Source organism: Sorghum bicolor, chromosome 7 (assembly GCF_000003195.3).
Source record: "Sorghum bicolor cultivar BTx623 chromosome 7, Sorghum_bicolor_NCBIv3, whole genome shotgun sequence".
In the NCBI taxonomy this organism is placed as follows: domain Eukaryota; kingdom Viridiplantae; phylum Streptophyta; class Magnoliopsida; order Poales; family Poaceae; genus Sorghum; species Sorghum bicolor.
This window is the reverse complement of record NC_012876.2, coordinates 4,250,098-4,269,655: the sequence shown is the minus strand read 5'-3', so window position 1 is coordinate 4,269,655 and position 19,558 is coordinate 4,250,098. Positions and strand designations below refer to the sequence as shown.

Sequence of the window (19,558 nt, the reverse complement as noted above, 5' to 3'; positions counted from 1 at the left end):
TACAATTGAGCAAATTTTGTATACAATCCAGGAAACAAAATATAATTTCAGCAAAATGATGCATTGCTAATCTTTCATAATCCCATGCTACTTTCAGTTATTACATCAAGCAACAAGTTATGTATATTTCTCTGTGCCTCTATGGTAATGTTATACACGATTGGATTCTTCGAAACAGGAGCAAGTTTAGTAATTCGATATGAATAATTTGGCTCAACGGCTTTTTTTTTTTTGAAGTTCAGTATTGACAGTCTATTGAAGAGTCAGGCAGTTACTCGGTTAGGAGGATGAAAACGGATTAGATACGGATAAATATTACCAATATCACATTTGTTTTTATATTTCTGTTCAGATTCGGATTCAAATACAGATAGTGTCAACCATGTCGGATAAGATACGATTGGATGTCAACATTATAAATGTACAATTTAAGTACTCAGATACGGATATGATATCGGATATACGAATAGATCTGAACCTCTCTAAACGAATTTGATATCGAATATCGGTACCGTTTTCATCACTTAGCACTGGATCGCCGACGGCGAGCGTCATAGCTGATGGTCCAATGGAAAAAAAATCAAACACCTGCTGGGCCAGATGACAGTGGGCCGGAGTTGGTTCTTTGGGCTCTTCTTTCCTCCTGACAAAACAGTCTCTCTTTAATATTTCTTTTTCTCCATAGCAATTCAATATCAAGAAATGTTGGTAGCTCTGGCGCTGTAAAAATACTCATAAAGCCCAAAGTAATTTAGTGGACGTAGGTATTATGAATGAAATTTGTTATGACTAGTGCTGCAATTCTAGGAAAATGAACACATGCACACTAAATTTCAAGGCTACTATGGAGGCTGGGATGTTTCAATTCCATTATCTAAAAGAATGGTGTGGGACACTGGGACTCTAGTAGAGGAACCTGGGAACAAGAGGTTCAAGCTGCTACACCATCATCAGACATCAGCTCATCGTTCATCACACAAGTTGCTCCATGGAGATAAAATCAGATTTAGTTCTACAAAGAAAAGCGCCAAATTCTAGCAGTAGAAACTGTATACAAAAGATTGTTGCAGGGGTCAAATGACGCATCACCAGTCATTTTCACCGTTCTTCAGGAAAATATAGAGAGGTCCATACTTTAAAACAGTACCAACTCATGGTGATCTCCCCTATTTGATTTCCGACAAAAAAGAGAAGTGCTAAATTAAATTAATGAAGCATGCGCCCGCTAAAGAAAACACAGACGCAGATAGATCATCTTTTTTTTGACTGAAACAGATAGATCATCTTCAGTAGTGTGTTTGGACTTGCTGATGATGCTGATAGTCAGCTGACCTCAAACTGCAAAATGATAAAACAATTGATCAGCACCCCGTACAAGAACATAGAATAGACGTAATCTCACGAAGTGTTCGCAGAATGTGACCAGAATACAGACCTTAACTTGTTCCAGTGAGGAGCAGGATCTTATCTTCGGCGCTTCTGTGCCTTCCATTGCTTCAGAACGTGCTGTATGGCTTCCGTTATGCTGGCTTTTCGGTTCTCTTTGTTGTTCCAGAGTTCAGATACCACATAGCTGCCGCTGGCGTTGTACTCATTGATCTCCAGCAATGCGGTAGTCACAGCCTTGTACACCTCCTCGCCAAGCTGTTTCTTCAAGCCCACCAACTTCTCATCATTGTCATTGATGATTTGCTGAAACATAACACATCGGGTTACTGTTGCCAATTTGCCAAGCTGCAAGACAATGGGTCCTCTTGGAGTGACTGAATAGTGTAGTTAATTTGAGGTTTAAACAGTTAATAAGCTACATCGAATCAGATGATGACAGTAAGGCGGAATATTGACATTGCTAGGTATTGCCAGAAAATTTGAAGGAAGATAAATTCAGCATACCTCTGTAGTTGAGCCTGTGGTCACTATCTTGAAAGGATGCCAATTAGGGTCCTTCAGATGCTCTTGCCACAAGGAGACAAATTCAGCAGCTTTCATTTCAGCATCTTCTCCATACCTTTGCTTGCAAGATAGAACAAAGGGCTTCTCATCCAGTTCACCCATCCTCTTGATTCCAATGTTGCTACGAGGACCTAATAAATCTGCCAAACCCTGCAAAACGTCCACACAAAAACTCTCTGAGGCAGAGTCAAAAGGACAGGAAGGTTTATTTGAAGGAACCCACTTCTAAAAAAGGCATGGATCTAAACACGATAAAATTAGGAAGAATACATATCTAACTAAGGTTTGTCTCTGCAGATTTTCTGAAAATATACTGGCCAATGATATTACCGTGATCAGCTCTTTCTTTGCATCTTGAATCTCATCATTGGTCATCCTTTCTTTAACAACAAGAGTTTGATTGAGAGCTTCCAGATGTTCCATATCTTCAATTCTTTCATTCAGTTCTGCTGTCAGCTCCTCAGAACGTTTCTTCACATCAACACCCTCTCCTTCCATGTGTTTCACCACCTCCAGTTTGCCTTTAAGTTGTTCAATATCTAGCTCCAGCTTTTGCTTTTCATCCACCTGTCTTTCTAACTGCAGGATTTTGTTCAGTGCGTCCTCCTTCTCTTTCTGTTTTGAGTTTTGGAGCCCAAATAAGTTGGGGTGCATGAAAACTAAAAGAAAACTCAATGGTATCAATAAGAAAAAGGAAGGATGTGCGTACCTTATGTTTCTCAAGAAGCCGTAGCGCCCGTTGATCAGCTTTCTGTTGCTCAATTCTAGCCATGTTGAGGGAATCATTTTGGTCAGCATTCTGCAGGGAAATAAGAACAAAAGATAGGTATCAAAAAATTATTCATTACTGGCAGGACTATGAATCAATTCAGAAACTAGCTCAACATGCTGTATGGAGAAGATGTTGTAGTTCACGGCTGGTAGGAGGAAGACAAAGGTTTAAAGGCTCTAATGAGATTGGGGGCAACACAACTAGAAAGAAAGGACAACACAAGTGTCCTATTTGCAAGGACTATGGGCATCATCGGCACAAATGTAAAAAGGGTGACCCAGCTAACATTGCAGCAATGATGTCTGTGAGGTACTAAGCTGCAGACTTTTGTTAGCTTTTTCGGTTATTTTATATGCAGTTATACATATTTTATTTTGGTCAATGCAGAGGATCACTCAAGAAGAAGAGGATAACCACCATAGTATCCACTTAGTCCAGTGTTGATCCTTTTGATTTAGCACCAACAAGTTTTATGAGGTTCCCACCAAGGTTTCCTTGGAAAAAAATGCTCTGAATTCCTTTATCCATGAATTTTTTATCCAATTCTAACTCACTTCATTTTGGTATAGCCAAAACATTGACATCTTAAGTTCTGAAACAAGTTGCAACTAACAAAAAAGACAAGGGCAAAGTTGACACTCTTGAAATCTTCTTGGTAAAATATCAAATCTAAGTGTACAATGTACTTGTAACTTTTAGTGTGCTGAAAAATATCTCCATGACTTGCTGAACTGAAATGAATATCCACATACATGTACAGGTGTGGTTCTGTAATTGGCTCAAACCAACCAGAAGCTCTTTCCATTGGGTATCCTATGGCTGGGTCAATTTCACAAGAACAGACACAAGGACAAGGTGAAGATGATGCATCAACCAAAGAAAGCAAGAAAATTGCAGCAGCAACCAAAAGAAAGGAAAGGCCTGGAGGGAAGGCAAAGAAGAATCAAAAGGAAGTGGTGGCACTTGACAACCCAGCCATGTCCAGTAGAAGCAAGACAGTGTTGCCTACTAATCCTTCTATGGCCACAAGAAGCAAAAGGAGGCCTAGTCTGTGAATCACCTTATTCTAATTTAATATAGAGATGCAAACATGATGTACTGTGAGCATATGCTCCTTTTGCTTGGTCTCCGTGAACCAATCTGTATGAATGATTTGGGCATTATCTATGTACTATGAATGTCAAACTGTTTGTAAACAGCCATATCTGTGATGCGGTATTTTATATATCATTACCATTTGTATTATTATTGTGTGATTATTGGTATGCCAATAACATTCATTTTGCTGAAAACTGTATATCATGATGGCAGGAAAGGAGACATGGAAATATTTGCAGCATGCTACCTTAAGGGTATATTGGTCTTTTTCTACACTGACTCACACTGTTAGCAGGTTCACTGGACAACAGTGTCATGGAGGGGATAAAAGTTTAACTTGACAGCTGGTAAAGAAATTTTAACTTTATGATGGCAGAGAAGGAACAACAATTATTTTTCAATGGTGGATAGAGAATTCTCTCTAAAATAAACAGTAGCACCAACAGAAATGAGGATGCACCCATACCTTTTTCCTCTCTTCCTCCAGTTTTCTTCTTTCCATGTCAGTTTGAGCAACTTGTTCATTTAGTTCCTTGGACCTCCTTTCGATGCTACTCTCTTTCTCAGCCAACTGTTTTCTCAGTTTTTCAGTCTCCTGAAAAACTCTCTGGGTATGCTCACGGGCAGCAGACTGCATATTCCTCATTTCTGTGAAAAGGATAAACAAGAATACAATAGGCACAATCATTTTAGGCAATATAAATGAGCATGACATCTATAAAATTCTGACAGGACAATGTTTCACAACTCGAATTCAATGAGTGTACCTTCATTATAACGTTTGTGCAGCAAATCACTTTCTTCCATGACTTTCTGAAGGGAGATATTCATCTGATTACACTTGCACTCTAGTTCCTGCAGATACTTGCTTTTAGCGGAAATCTGTTGAGTCAAATTAGCTATGAGATTGTCAGTCTTGCTGGACATCTCTTGTTCCAGTTCAGAAACTGTCTTCAGCTCTCCATTTGCTGACAAGAACCTACCAACTGGGCCATCTGATTTGTAATCCTCTTCTTTTGCCAGCCATCCAAACACATACTTTACATGTTGCTTTGTTTCCTCCCATTCCAGTTTACCCAAGCGCTGTGACTTGAAATAGTTCTGGAATGCTAAGGCATTCTTGAACCCAATCCAATCCTTGGTGAAAAGAACAATGACGTAGCCAGCATACCCATTGGCACCATACACAGCAGTAACTTGCACGGGTTTGAAATCAGCTAGCCGCTTCATCAGTATGGCTCCACCTCCCTGGGTTTGTTCGGCCGGAACATTTGCGAGGATGCCCATCCAGGGCCAAACAAACACTTCCAGATCTTGCACTGGCTTTGGAGGGTTACTTAGCGCAATAGCCTGCCGTGGCAGCAATGTGGCTGCCGCATCAGCATGGTCCACCTTGAGAAGTTTCGCCAGGGCCTGGTGGTTTGCCTTCACCTTTGCAGCACGGTTGGATGCGCCCACCCCAACAGCGTGCTGAAGCAGCTCGTTGTAACGGTAGTCCTGCTTCTTCTTCCCTGGACAGAACGGGCACCTGAACCTGTCACTGCCCAGCCTTGCCACAAACTTGCCAGCCTTGAGGTCCGCGTATGACTTCTCAGCATAGTCATCAATATCCGTCTCACTTAGCTCTGATGACTCATCAGAGCTGCAGTCCATTGCAGACCTAAGAGAAACAGAAATATCCAGGACAGATCATTATTAACTTGATTCAAGAACAACAAAATAAGCTGCGCAGACCTAAGAAAAACAGAAATATCCATTGCAGACCTAAGAAAAACAGAAATATACATTGCGACAGCATATTGTTCTACCAAGAGTCAAGAACAACAATGCGTCTAAGAAAATTATAAGGTGGCCAACAATCCCAAAAGGCACAACCCCTGCCCACTGCTAATCACACAGCAAGCCCGGCACACAAAGCAGCACAATGTACCTCGCCCTCGATGACAGGCAGCACCCTGGTGAGGAAATTTCGCGAACAACTTGCGCTGGTGGTCAAAGCAGCCAGCCAGCCACGCAAAGGGGCAGGGGTTCCCCGGCGGTCCCCAGCCCCCAGCGCGCGCACGCACGGGAACCGACATCGACGCCACGGGACGAGACATGTGTGGGGTTCGGCCGGGTCAGCGACCACCGCCCCAAGACGGACGGCGCGTAGAAGCGGCCGGGCGAGGTCGACGTCGACGTCAAGTCGCTGCGGCCGGCGGAGGCGACGAAGGGAGTGAGGAGGCAAAAGGGAGCCGAACCGTGTTGGGTGGGCTGGGAAGGAATTGGTTCGAGGCCCATTACACGCGGGCTTGGTGCTGGGCCAGCAATAATCTCCGGCCTGCCTTGTTGTTTTCCCCACGGATGCACCAGCTAAAAAAAATGATGATCTGTGTTTTTTTTTTTTTTGACAAGTAGATGATCGTGTTGAAACATCGTGTCGAGACTCGAGATGCACACAAGAACACACACAAAAAAATGAACAGGCACTCAGGCAGCAGAAATAGTACGCGTAAGGGCTTGTTTAGTTTTCAAAAAATTTTAAGATTTTTCGTCATATCGAATCTTATGGCACAAGGCATATACATAAAAAATTAAATATAGATAAAAAATAATTAATTATATAGTTTCTCTGTAATTTACAAGACGAATTTTTTAAACCTAGTCAATTTATAGTTGAACAATAATTGCTAGATACAAATGAAATTATTATAGTAGCTAAGTCCAAAAACTTTTGCGAACTAATAAACAAGGCATGAACGTAAACTATGCAGGAGAGCACACTGTAGAATGTAGATTCAAGTAAAGCAGACATCATCCGTGGCAGCTAGCATCTTTGTTGCAAAAGTGTCGAGCCGCCAAGAGAGGAGGTAGAGGTAGGTAGGTAGAGATCGAGAGGGAGAGAAGGCGGTAGAGGTGGTGCACGTACCACTGCTGATCGTGTGCCATCGGTCGATTCGATCGGAGCGGAGCACAAAGAAGGAGGAGGACGCCGACGACGATGACGACGACGACGACGGTGAGTCGGTGATGTCTTGGTCTCCTAGGTAGATGAAGCAACTAACGGTTCGGCGTGTTGTAGTAGTAGCCTCCACCTGTTGATGTTCATGGATCAGCAGCAAATAATTCACAAATCCGATCTGCTGCGACGATCTAGGAGAAAGAAAAAGCAGTGATGATGAATGCCAGTTTGAAGAATTGTCATGCCAAATCATCTGACCACCAAATTTAAAAGTGCCAAAAACCCCCCAAACCCCAAACCCCAAAGAAATTAAGCAACCAAATCAGACAAACCAAGAGCGAAGAAAAAAAACCCCGGCAGCACAGCAAAGAACAAACAAACGCTCCGGCCAGGTGGGGCGGGCTGCTACCGGCTACCCACCGCCGCCGCCGCCGCCGCCGCGCCGGGCGTGGGTGGCGTTCATCAACCAACCATCCATGAGGCCGAGACGAATCGGAACGAAATGATCGGATTAATAATAAAAAAAAGGCATGGTTGCTAGCGCTTGTACCGAAAGAGAGGCGAGAAGGACAAAACGAACGGGATGCCACTCCCTCACCGTCACCGGCGGAGCAGAGGTAGATGGACGGATCGCTTTCTTCCTCCCTCCTCCTCCCTCCTCGAGGCCCGGCGGGCGGCTCTCGCGGTTGCCGTGGTGGTGGTGGTGGTGGTGGGTCGTGGACGTGGAGGTGTGAGATGATGATGACGGCCTGACGGAGACGAGGGTTTTCGTGCCGGCGGGGCCTCTGCTCCGTCCGTCACAAGCAGAGCAGAGGAGGGTTTTCGTGCCTCTGCCTCTCTCTCTCTCTCTCTCTGCTCCGCTTTGTAGCCGCGCCAGGAGAAAGGGCAGCAACGGAAAGGCCCTTCGCGCTCGCCTCGCGCCGTCTCTCTCTCTCTCTCTCTCTCTCTGGCGATGTGGGCCTAGCTAAGCGCGGCCGCGGCCACCACCGGCCAGCCCGGCAGCCCCTTCCACTTCCACTTGCACTCCGTCCGACTCCTGCGGTGCCTCCCCGGCTTCCCCACGCGCGGTCGGTCGCTGCCACCTGGCAACTGCTGCCATTCGGTTTCCCGGCCGTGCAGTGGTCCCCGTACGTCGCCCCTTCCGCCCGCCCTCCTCCTCCGGGGGATCGGAGAAGGAGGATGGAGAGAGAGGTGGGCGTGGGCCCGGGACGGGACGGGACGGGGTGGTGGTTGTGAAGCAGGCAGAAGGTCCGCTCGTGATGTCAGCCGCTGCGTCCGACGTCGTCGCAGCATGCAGGCTCTTTAATTTTTTTTGATTGACTGGCCGGAGCTGGGGGTCGGGGTCGCTCTGCCAATGCGAGTGCGGTGCAACGCGGGGGTTTTCCTTTGCTTTGCACGAGACGGGGGGCCGGTGCGGTGCTGCCGTGCGCGCTGCGTCTCCTCCCTCCCGTCTCCGCCCGTTGTGCTCATTGCCGTTTCCAGCATACGTGTCGTTGCCTGCGGGGGTTGCATGGATGGCTGGCCCCCATGGTTGCCCCGCGCCGCGCTCGTGGCGGCGTCAACGGCAGAGGGCCTCGCGGGGGACGACGGCGATGCCGAATAGAGGAATTTGAGCTCTTAAGATGAAATTGAACAGAACAGCGCCCATGGCCTAATGGATAAGGCGTCTGACTTCTAATCAGGCGATTGTGGGTTCGAGTCCCACTGGGCGTGCTATTACTCTTTTTTTTTGGAAAAAAAATTGTTGCCGTGTTTTACTTTGCTTATGTTTTTTTCTTTATTTGCCATATATTTTTACCCCTTCTTTTGCGTTGCTTTATGCTTCTTTTTTTTTTTCATTACCACCTTTTCCTTCGTTCACTGTGTTCAGAGGAAACGGCCCGTGCTCTACGAAAAGCATGCTCCAACTGCCCCAGCGGCAAGGACGATCTGAGGAACGACCTACAGTACTGCTTATCCTGCCGCCTCCAAAAACGGCAACTCCCGGCCCCGGCAGCACACCCAGCAGGCCAGGCCAGCAGCACAAGTCCACAACAAAACCCCACCCAAAAGCACCACGGCTGACGAGTGAGATTACAGGGTGGGCAGCGCCAGTAAGCTACAGTACCTTCTTCCCTGCAACTAGGACTTCCTCCACCGCGACCCACAGATGTTACCAAGACGAGTGACAGCTGACAGATGCCACCGATGTATATGGTACAGCTTTGATTCTATCTCGAATAGCCATGACCGTCATGTACAAGTACAACGCGTTGGCAGCGTCATGCGTTTGCCAGTCTCACTATTCATTCAATTACAAACAATTGATGGCATTAGATCAATATCCTGGGGCTGCAAATACCAGGCTCCTCCTGCAGCTATTAATAAGAGAGGGGGAAAAAAAGAGAGAGATCAAAATCGTAGAAGCCTCAAGAATTCTACGGCAGCTCTTGTATATCAGGGCACAGCACGCCCGTCTCGCTTCGATGTGTTGGTCAAACCAATCTCCTGGGCTCAGTCAAAACCCGTTGTGCCTGTTCCCGGTCTTGGATGACTTCTGCTGCTGTTCCAGATCGTGGTTGAAGGCGGCATCCAAGGCCTGCAAACAACATGCCATCGGTTTGGTCAGTTTGCTGTCATTTCGATGGGAGAACAGTTCGTGGAAGCACTGCGCCTTGAATGTGGGATTGGGATTCAAATAATGCTCTTGGGTTGGAGTACATGGTAGTGCGAGGAATGTTTACAGACCTGAGTCATGGGCTTTACGAGCCGAGATATTTCATGTCTTACATCAGGCTGCGCCGATTCCTTTATAAGCTGCATATTTCACAAGTAACAGAATACACAGAAAATGACTTCAAAAACAATTTGAGTATAAACCCATTTAGAGTGACAAGTATGAGGCTTCTGCATATCTAAGCAGGGAAGAGGGGCAGATGTCAGATGCGCTGACAAATATTTACCTGCAACTTTTGATATATCTGTGTCATAGCTTCTTTAACTCTTTGAACCTTCAAAACAAGTAAATTAAAGCAACTGGCATTAGAAAGAAATTCATGTCCAGAGTGAAGCTTTGTTATAACAAAAAAGACTGAAAGCATGATATGGCGCACTCAAAGCCTCTCTTCTTGACATCTTAATTTTTTAAGACTGTGTGGCAGTCTTCCTGGCTTTGGCTTACTGAAAATAGCACCATAACTACAGTGGTATAAAACCTTCAGTACTAGGGCATTATAACTCATAGTGTGGATAACATACTGTACAACACAATAATACAATATACAGTTTGCTACTCCATAGTTCTCAGTGATGGTTCTCTAACCAAATCAATGCAGCATGCAAAATAAACCGAGCAGTTGAAAACATCTTTTTTTTAATACAAGCTGCAAAAAAAAACATCTAACAGAAGAAATATGGTGGATGCACGAACACTTCCTCTAGTCCTATAAATCAGCTAAGTTTGCACTTACAACATGAAATGCAACTCTCCTGTGTGTTCGAGATAAAAAAAACAACTGAATACACCATGGGTTACAAAACAGTGCTGATAACGATGGGGGAGGTATACCTTGTTATAAAGGACTGCACTTGTTATTGGATACGATGACCAAAAATGCCGTAGCAATTCCTGGATAGCCGTCCAATGCTGAGAAAATAGATAGTTTACAGAAGTTCCATCGACACAAGAGTATCCATACATATAAAACGAAACCAGTAGTGAATACAGCATCTCACATCCATAAGCTCGTCCCGTGTATGTTGAGGCAGCTGACCAAGGAGACCTTCTTGAGGATTCTTGAGGTTAAGTCTCCTTGAACGAGAAATCCCTTCGTTCAATTCATTAAGAACCTAGGCCCATACCATTTAGGTAGTTAGGATTTCCTGCTCATGCAATTTAATAGCTTAAGAACAGAGAAGCCACTGTAGCAGTAACACAACATCATGTGAACAGTTGCAAAAATATGAAGAATGGACCTTACATACACATTATTAAGAATGGGATACTAATAAACCAAATAACATAGTGTTTCCTTCTTCTCTCTTTTTTTTTGGGGGGGGGGGGAGGGGGGGAGATATGAGCTTTATTGATACATTTAGGGTTCCAAAGCTCCTGCTCCAAGACCCATGCAGGATTTAGAGCTTGAAAGAAAAGATCAAGTGGTTTAAACATCTGCCATTCAATTCAAAATGATTCAACATTTCAATCAAATACCCCCAGTTTGGCCACACATCGAACAACACCTGGACCTAGGGATGGCAAGCTCCAAACATTCTTGGAGTTGGACCTCTACCAAACAGGCCCTTAGATGCTTCCTAATCGCCAACACATCCAACAGTTAACTAATTATGTTGATTACACCAATGGTAGCCTCCCTTTTACCACTGGCTTCTGTCTGTTCCCAGTTGACTTGTGGACTGAGACTGACAACCATATTTGCAGTCCTGGTGCTGGTTGACTTATAATTGGTTACAAACTGATAAAAGGATTCAAGTTGCTGTGTAGTCTTCAAAGTGCCATTATCCTAAAACTATGTCTGTGCACTCCTCTTGATTTGACCGCTAACCCAACAATTTATTTAGTGCCAAATCAGCTATTGCTCAATACACTGAGTAAACTAAGAAAAAGCAATAAATAAGAGATCAAACTGCCGGGGTAAAATTGTTTACCTTAAGAGCCATATCAGACTGAATAATCGGACAGTTAAGCTTATTAACTTTAATAGAAGACATTTGATCCATTAAATGATGGAATGCTTCTTCAGTGCTCAAGCTGCAAGTACGAGCTTTTCTTCCGTCATTGCTGCCACCTAGAGATCGCAGAGCATTTGCTTGTTGGGAATCAAAATATTCTCTAGGATCCTAATAAGAAAAAAGGAGACAAATTAATACATTATTTCTTATTTTGGTTGATATATCTACTATTACGCCATGAGCACAAGCTTTACCTTTATACAAAGTGGTGCATACGGAAGGCTTCGTGGAGCTTGCAGATCCTCTATCTCCGTCATTCTAGCTACCTTCACTAGTCTCTCATGATTAGCATCATCATCAATAGAAGTGGAAGGCGGTTCTGCAGTTGATAATTCGTCAGAACACAATATATTACATCTGTAAAAGGATTCAATTGAATTCTGATGCCATCTCTAACCTTTCTTGGACCTTGCAAGGGCTTCAGCTAAAGTCTTTGGATCAGTCGACTCAACATCTACAAGACAAATAAAACATAGTATAGTCACTTAATGGATTGAAAGATAGCTTAAACAATTGGCAGAATGAAAATGAAGACATATAAATGCAACATGAAAAACGAATCTGATCAACGAAAAAGGTAAAGAATAGACACAACAGAAAGTCACAGAACAATTACTATAAAGGCATAGTTTGCAAACCAAACCAATGGTTCTAATCGATTTGTATAATCATGAAAGAGCTATGGCCAAAATAAATTATTCAAATGGGTGGCAAACAAAATAATTAAAAATCATTTCACTCCATTGCTGATGTGCCCTGGAATCCCTGAGGATGGTACCATCTCAAAGTCATAATACTGAGAACGGTACCATCTCACCCTGCTAACACCATCACATGCTTGAGCAATCAATTGTATTAAGGAAAACAAAAGAGACATCACAAAGTTTCTTCGATTGGGTCAATAACTACCAAGAGATCTCCCTTCAAGAACAACAGCTGCATGACGGTTCAGGTCCTGAGACAACGTCCTCCTCGCCAACTCACTGTCAGCATCGATTGTCTCTTTGTTACCATCACGGTGAATCCCATGGTCCTGAGTGTCCAAACACATAATGATTGAGCAGTAATTTTTAACATAGGATAAGCAGTTCATGGTAAACAGCAAGCAAATATGCTCAATATGAGAAAGACTAGAGACCGCATTTGTCTTACAAATAAAAGAAGATAATAGTAGGAAAAAATCATACCGGAAGATGAATGTAATCATCTCCAGTGTCTGCCTCCATGTCTAATGTTGGATCAACTCGTTTTATCTGCAACCAAAAATTGAATCACTTGAAAGAAATGGCACCAACACATGGTAACAAAAAATGAATTACAATAGCAATCATTGCTAAAACTAAACCTTCAACTTTGCCTCCTTCGCCAGTATATCATCATTCTTCAGGAAGATAGCTAATTCCTCATCTCCAGCAGCCTCAGCTGTTGCTGCTGCAGTGTTTTTTGTCCTAAATAGATACTCAGCTCTACAGTATTTTTCCCAAAATCGGGTTTCTACCATCTATCCACAGAAAATATAATAAAATGAGAAGATTATGAAAGAAAACAGCAGAATATATAGAGCATAATGAGAAATCAGCATCTACTCATACAGAAACCGTAATAACACTAGGAAAATTTCATGCCTGAATTTTCTACAGTTCATGCTAAGATATTGATAATATAAATAGGTGTTACCTTTTTTGGAACATAATCTAAATATGCTCTACGGACAGCAGGCTTTTCTGCAAAAATCTGTAAAATTAAAGGATATATGGCGTTAAGAAGTTGGAAGAAGTATATCTTCAAGACTTCACATATCAATTCATTGCAAAATTCAGATATACAATCATGGAATTCAGCACTTCCGTGAATAATATATGCCTCAGGTATAATGGAGTATTCTTGGGGAAACAGAACCCAGCACAGGTAGGATTCAAAGCGAGGAAGATGGATTATGCAGCTGTGGACTAATCATAACCTGACTGACTGGCTAGGGTGGAAGCATATTTTTCTGTGTTCCTGCTCAATAATTACCTTTGATCGCATCAAATTCACATTTACACAATGGAAATTATATTTTCAAGATATAAAAATAGCTTAGTCCCTGCTTGCTAGGGCTCCTCCCTAGCTCCGGCTCCTCTGGAGGAGCCCTACCAAACGCTTTAGTAGTAGGAGCCATTTGGAGCTATTTTTCAGTGTAAAGAGGAGGAGCCCTGCCAAACACCCCCTTAATAAAGGATCACGGCATCATGCATCAAAGCTACTAAGGAAACAGAGAAGGTATAGGGTTTGCTACACATTCATATACAGACTAAAAAAATCTTTGAAAGCCTTTTACTAACAAAAATGTTCAGAAACTCCATAACTCACAAAATGGCGTAATTTTCATTTTACAGCATAGTATAGAAATTTTGCAATTATAACAACTGAGGAAATAGAAAAAATGATGTTACCAAGCATTATATAGGTATTAGTTCATGATAAAGAAGCAGAGTGGAAAGGCAGACCTGATGTATCATCTCAGGTGTGATCTGGAAAGTAACCTTGTTTGTCTGAAATGCTCAACATAGAAATTAATAAAAAAAAAAGTTAACTACCATCAGCCATCAGCAAATTCAGTGCCTTCGAATAGAACATAAGAAATAACATAACTTATCAATACCCGGACATAGTATTTCAGTGACATACCCGACCATCAGTTGTTGGCTTAATATCTACTAGCGAATTCTTGAAACCTGCCCTTTGTTTTGATCTTTTATTTGCTTCATCATCAAGTAAATTCTGCAAAGGTCATAAGGAAGTAATGGATCAAGTGAAGAAACATAAAGTGTACAGCTAAAAATTACTAATCAAGTAACAATATACAGGTTAAGTGAGTTTTACCTTTCTTGTTGCCCAAAATTCAGATTCTTGCAGAATATTTCCCAGAACGAACTTCTTATGTAATTTCTGCAATTCACTGTAAAGGGAAATGTTAATCAACAAAACTAAGAAACATAAGAACATTTTGCCTTTTGTTGTGTATGATAGTTTGCAGATTCTTTTGCCCTGTTTTCTCTAACAAAACTATGAACTTTCAAAATCCATACATGTAGCATGTTCCTGAACGGGAACAATTAATAACAGTGGCCAAAGTGATTAAAATGATAAAATCAATGGTATGATTAAAAAACAAAACAGAAACACCATCAGAATTATATGAGAACAGATGAAGAAAAACTTTGTACTTCGTTTTAATCCTTTAGGTGTAACATTATACCAGTCATTTCCACTATGGCATCCATACTACAACTGCCAGTTTTCTGATATGACACCATTTGCAACAAAGCTCACCAAAATGAATAATAGAGACTGGTAAAAGGTGATGCTCTAAAACTTTCTTTATCTACAAGCACATAGGGAAAGCCAAATCTATGTTTTACAAAATGAAAATCTTAAAGATGACTAATCAACCAAACATCTGAAATCTCAAAGAATGTAAATGAGCTCAACAAATTCTAGCACGTTAAATTGAGGCCTGTAATAGTGAGCTATCATCAGAACTTCGTATTTCTGTGACCAAAAGAAATAGTCTGGATATATCAAATAATCACATTACCTGTCTTCTCGCAACAGTTTCACCCGTCTCTCCACTTCAGCAACACTGAGTTGTTCCAGAGCAGCAGAAGCAACTGAGTTTTCTGGAGCCACAGTTGGTCTAGGAGGCACTGTCCCTTGATGTTTGCCTAAAACCCTAGCTGCGAGGAGAATGTATCAAGTTATGGATGCATCTTATTGGGTAATTGATGCACAAAACTCAATATGGTATCTTTCATGTGAGTCAGTGCCATATCGAACTTGGCACAGTAAATGACCCTTAATCCAGAATTTTATTTATTCTTTATAAAATAGTCACTGTTATGTTATAGTGATTTATCTTATCTTATGTAGCAAGCCAAATGCTAGTTCTGGCTGGAATGAGGTACCTAGTCAAATTCTTATTCTGCAAGTAACTGGCATTGGAGAAAAGTTTATGGGAGAAACAGCTAAGTACTTCATGTTACTTTCATTACATGCCTACATTAGATATCTTCAAAAGAAAATATTTAACTGTTCTGTTGCCATCGACTAACTACAAAATGAACATTACCTACAAAGTCTCGACATAGGTCGCGGTTACCAACATTGTCAAACTCAAATATGTAGCCTCCAGCCTGAGGAAAAAATATATGCATCTCATACAAACCTTGAAAACAATTAGAAATAAGGCAGCGAAAATGCTATAAATTGCTCAAACCTTGTCTTCTTTTGAAAGGTTCAATAATGCTGCTTTGTTACCCTCTACTTTGTTGAACTTGTGACCTGGAGCACAGGCAACAAATCCAACTATTTCAGTATGCATGAAACTCTATCACAGCTTAAATTGTTTTCTTGAGTCTAGTGATCATTTGTTTAAGGTTAAAAAGTTTAAAATGACCCTTCAGTAGATATGTTATAGGTATGTGAAGATAAGTTCCACAGTTAATTAGGTATACTTAACAAGCTGGTACGCCAAATCCCAGCATATAACAAGTTAACAACAGAACTTCCATGGACAGAAGTAAGTGCATACCTTTGATGGTTCGGAAATCAACATTGAACTTCATTGCCGACCGTGGATCATTAGGGGTGAAGGTGAACCTATCATCGTTCTGTAATTAGAAGGACAACAAACCGATCATATTTGGACCCAACAATGTATTGCTGAGCAAGGAAACGAAGCCAGACGCAAATGCAAATGGTACTAAAATTGAACAGCAAACTAAATGGGTGACCATCCATACATGAAAAATGCTCAAAATTAGCTTAGCTCATCCCTCCGCATCCGAACCTCCAGGATGCGGAGGGTAACCCACAAAGCTACCCCTGCCCCGTGGCTCGGATTTGCTACCGCTGATGAGCACAAACCCGCGCGCGCCTCCACCTCCACCGATCCAATCAGCCAGCGGCTAGTCTCCACCGGTCCCTCGATTCAATTTGCCGCGCGCCCCAGAATCCGCTGACCAAAAACCCTCGCCCGCAACAGCGGGGCACCCCCAGGGGAGACTGCTAGCGAGCCGTGCGCGCGCGCCGGGAGGAGAGGGAGGGGTGGGGAGGGGAGGGAGAGCCGCGCGGAGTGGGAGGGAAAGGGGAAGGGGAGGAGAGGGTGGCACGCACCATGCGGAGGATGCCTGGGGTGCCGGGGTCCTTGATCGTGGTCTTGTACTTGGCGCCGATCGTCATGGACCCCATCGCCGCAAACCGCCGCCGCCGCGGTGGCTCGCGCGGTCTCGCTCGCCGGCGTCGGAGCAAAGCCGAAGGTGCGCTCGGGGGAAAAGGGCTTAGGCAGCAAGCCTTACAAGTAGAAAGCAGGCTGCAGGCTAGTGTGATTTCGGCGCGATGGGCTGGGCCGTGGGCCCGCGATTCGGACACCAGGACGGCCCATTTAACGAAGGAGAAGTGGGCCGCCTTCCATCCGGACTGCTCCGTTCCTCGTCTTCCTCCGTTCCTCGTCTCGTGTGATCGCGCGCATTCGCGTCTCGGCATTCATCGGTCGGAGACGGAGAGGGAGGGATATGGGGATGAAGAAGGAAGAGCTGGACTACGTGCTGGTGCCGCTGGGGCTGGCGCTGATGGCCGGGTACCACGCGTGGCTGCTCCTCCGCGTCCGCCGGCACCCGGCGACCACCGTCATCGGCGTGAACGCCATCAACCGCCGCATCTGGGTTCGACACATCATGGAGGTGATATCCATTTCTTCTTCAATCCATTCTTGTTTAAATTGTTAATTACATCATATCACGCGCTCTTAAACTTCGGATCAAATGCGTGAATGCATGCACGAACAACAGTCCTACACGATCGATCTATCCGGCCATCGTCCATGTGCATGCATTTGTCTCTTTTTTTTTTGTTTCTGTTTCGCTCATGATTGTAAGATTGTCCATCAACCAACCAAATAAAAAATCAAGCATGCAAGCCAAGAACTGATATAGGGTTTATTGATGATCCTTGTACTTGGCTGAAATCGCAGGAGCCGTCAGGGAAGCACGCGGTGCTGGCGGTGCAGACGATCCGCAACAACATCATGGCGTCGACGCTGCTAGCCTCGACAGCCATCACCCTGAGCTCGCTGATCGCCGTCCTCATGTCCAGCGGCGGCGGAGGCGGAGGCGCCACCGCCGCCTCCAACAACAACAACAACAACAACAGCGACGGCGGGCTCCTCCCTGGCGCGCCGCTGGTGGTGGGCATGACGAGCGCGCCGGCGCTGTCGGCCAAGTTCTTCGCGATCCTGGTGTGCTTCCTGGTGGCGTTCCTCCTCAACGTGCAGTCCATCCGGTACTACAGCCACGCGAGCGTGCTAGTGAACGTGCCCGCGCCGCCGCCGCCGCGGCGGCGGCGGAGGACCGTCGGGTACGTCACCGACATGATCAACCGCGGCAGCTACTTCTGGTCGCTGGGCGCGCGCGCCTTCTACTTCTCCTGCCCCGTCTTCCTCTGGCTCTTCGGCCCCATCCCCATGTTCGTCGCGTGCGTCGTGCTGGTCTGTGCGCTCTACTTCCTCGACGTGTGCAAGGACTGGGAAGAGGAGGAGAGGGAGGAGGAAGACGACGATCGCCATGGACGACGACACCGTCATTGTATTAGTGATGATGACGACGAGAGGTCCAGACAAGGGAAGGATGCAGAGCAGCAAGTGTAGAGGTGGATGTGCTACGCATTTTAGGCTAGAAGAAAATAATAATATTTCGAGATCGATTATACTGTCAACTGATGAAGTGAGATTGACGATTGGATCCAACAGATATATAGCTAGGTCGCATACGTACACATAGACCGATCGCGCAGGGCGATCGGCCTCGGGAGGTGAGCCCCTCCAGCTTCCCCACAATCCCCTCAGAGTAAAGTCCACTACCGGTCCTTAAACTTGTGATGTCGTGTCATCCCGGTCCCTAAACTCACAAATCGATTGTTTAGATCCTCAAACTTATTCATTTGTGTCATCTCGGTCCCTAAACTTGTTCAATTGTGTCATCCCGGTCCCTAAACTTAGAAATCATCTGTTTAGATCCTCAAAGTTGTTCAGTTGTGTCATCTCGGTCCCTAAGCTTGGTTTTGAATCTCATCTGGGTCAAAACAAAGCGATCTAACAACTCTATATCAAAAAATATTTCATAACTTTTTCATATGAACTCAAATGAAGATAAATTTTATACCAAAGTTATAGTCCTCAGCACAATCTACAACTTTGTAGTTGAAAAGTTTTTTATTTGAAGTCGTTTAGTGTTATAAAATTTAATTTTAAATTTTAAATTTGAAAATCTATAAACTTATAAAAAATATTTTGGGAACCTAAATGATTTTAATTTAAAAAATTTTCAACTGCAAAGTTGTAGATCATGTTGCTGCCTACAATTTTGATATAAAGTTTATCTTCATTTGAGTTCATATGAAAAAGTTATGAATTATTTTTCAATATAGAGTTTTTAGATTCGTTCTGTTTTGACCCAGATAAGACTTAAAAACAAGTTTAGGGACCGGGATGACACAACTGAACAAGTTTGATGACCTATATGGGAGACTTTTAAGTTTAGGGACCAGGATGACACAACCAAATAAGTTTAGGTACCTAAACGGTCATTTTGCGAGTTTAAGGACCGAGATGACACATCCGAACAAGTTTAGGGACCGCTGATGGACTTTACTCATCCCCTCAAATACGGCACGCGCATAGTAATTCAGTAAACCACATACTAATTGCTATGTGTCAAGGAGAATAATCCCGAGTCGCAAGATATGTGAAAGGTGAGTCCTATAAAATTGTGCGTGTTTTTACAACAAATTAAGGTTGACTACCAATATATCTCAGTAAATTTTATTATATCACAATGGTCATAGTCGTACACGAATGCTCCTAACTGTATTATTATATTATATACTGGCACACCGTATACCTGGTGTAAAGAAGCCTCTGGATTAGAAATTTTGGAGGGTTGAATTCGTAAAGAAAGTTAACTTTCTGTGAGAGCTTTGGGAGCAAATAAATGCTATCCAACAAATTCTTTGGATTGGGCTATTCC

At 43.7% G+C, this 19,558-nt stretch overlaps 3 protein-coding genes and 1 non-coding gene across 6 annotated transcripts; 2 read left to right on the top strand and 2 right to left on the bottom strand.

Moving 5' to 3' along the window:
• LOC8067844 (factor of DNA methylation 1) lies at positions 973–7,978 on the bottom strand. Of its 2 annotated transcripts, none has more exons than XM_021464575.1 (9): positions 7,315–7,978; positions 6,732–6,897; positions 4,591–5,483; positions 4,290–4,471; positions 2,663–2,752; positions 2,284–2,568; positions 1,894–2,103; positions 1,436–1,692; positions 973–1,338 (listed from the first exon to the last, which is right to left on the bottom strand). In XM_021464575.1, exons 2-8 carry the CDS (start codon positions 6,749–6,751, stop codon positions 1,465–1,467), a joined length of 1,908 nt encoding a protein of 635 aa, XP_021320250.1. In that variant the 5' UTR covers positions 6,752–6,897; positions 7,315–7,978; the 3' UTR covers positions 973–1,338; positions 1,436–1,464. The 2 variants fall into 2 exon arrangements, with proteins under 2 accessions (XP_021320250.1, XP_002443867.2); XM_002443822.2 differs by having other exon boundaries at positions 7,363–7,978.
• Positions 8,405–8,477, top strand: TRNAR-UCU. The gene has a single exon. It is a non-coding gene; the product is annotated as a tRNA-Arg (tRNA).
• LOC8076584 (probable RNA polymerase II transcription factor B subunit 1-1) lies at positions 8,973–16,814 on the bottom strand. The gene is made up of 20 exons (XM_021465485.1): positions 16,653–16,814; positions 16,069–16,147; positions 15,754–15,818; positions 15,607–15,670; positions 15,076–15,214; positions 14,361–14,436; positions 14,166–14,258; positions 13,985–14,029; positions 13,173–13,229; positions 12,841–12,996; positions 12,683–12,748; positions 12,405–12,528; positions 11,893–11,949; positions 11,690–11,814; positions 11,412–11,603; positions 10,479–10,592; positions 10,312–10,389; positions 9,707–9,754; positions 9,492–9,560; positions 8,973–9,342 (listed from the first exon to the last, which is right to left on the bottom strand). The coding sequence occupies exons 1-20, from the start codon at positions 16,725–16,727 to the stop codon at positions 9,262–9,264; spliced, it is 1,803 nt and encodes a 600-aa protein (XP_021321160.1). The 5' UTR covers positions 16,728–16,814; the 3' UTR covers positions 8,973–9,261.
• On the top strand, positions 17,057–18,264 carry LOC8067843. 2 transcript variants are annotated; one of them, XM_021464244.1, is made up of 2 exons: positions 17,057–17,218; positions 17,512–18,264. In XM_021464244.1, the coding sequence occupies exons 1-2, from the start codon at positions 17,057–17,059 to the stop codon at positions 18,178–18,180; spliced, it is 831 nt and encodes a 276-aa protein (XP_021319919.1). In that variant the 3' UTR covers positions 18,181–18,264. The 2 variants fall into 2 exon arrangements, with proteins under 2 accessions (XP_021319919.1, XP_002445064.2); XM_002445019.2 differs by having other exon boundaries at positions 17,509–18,264.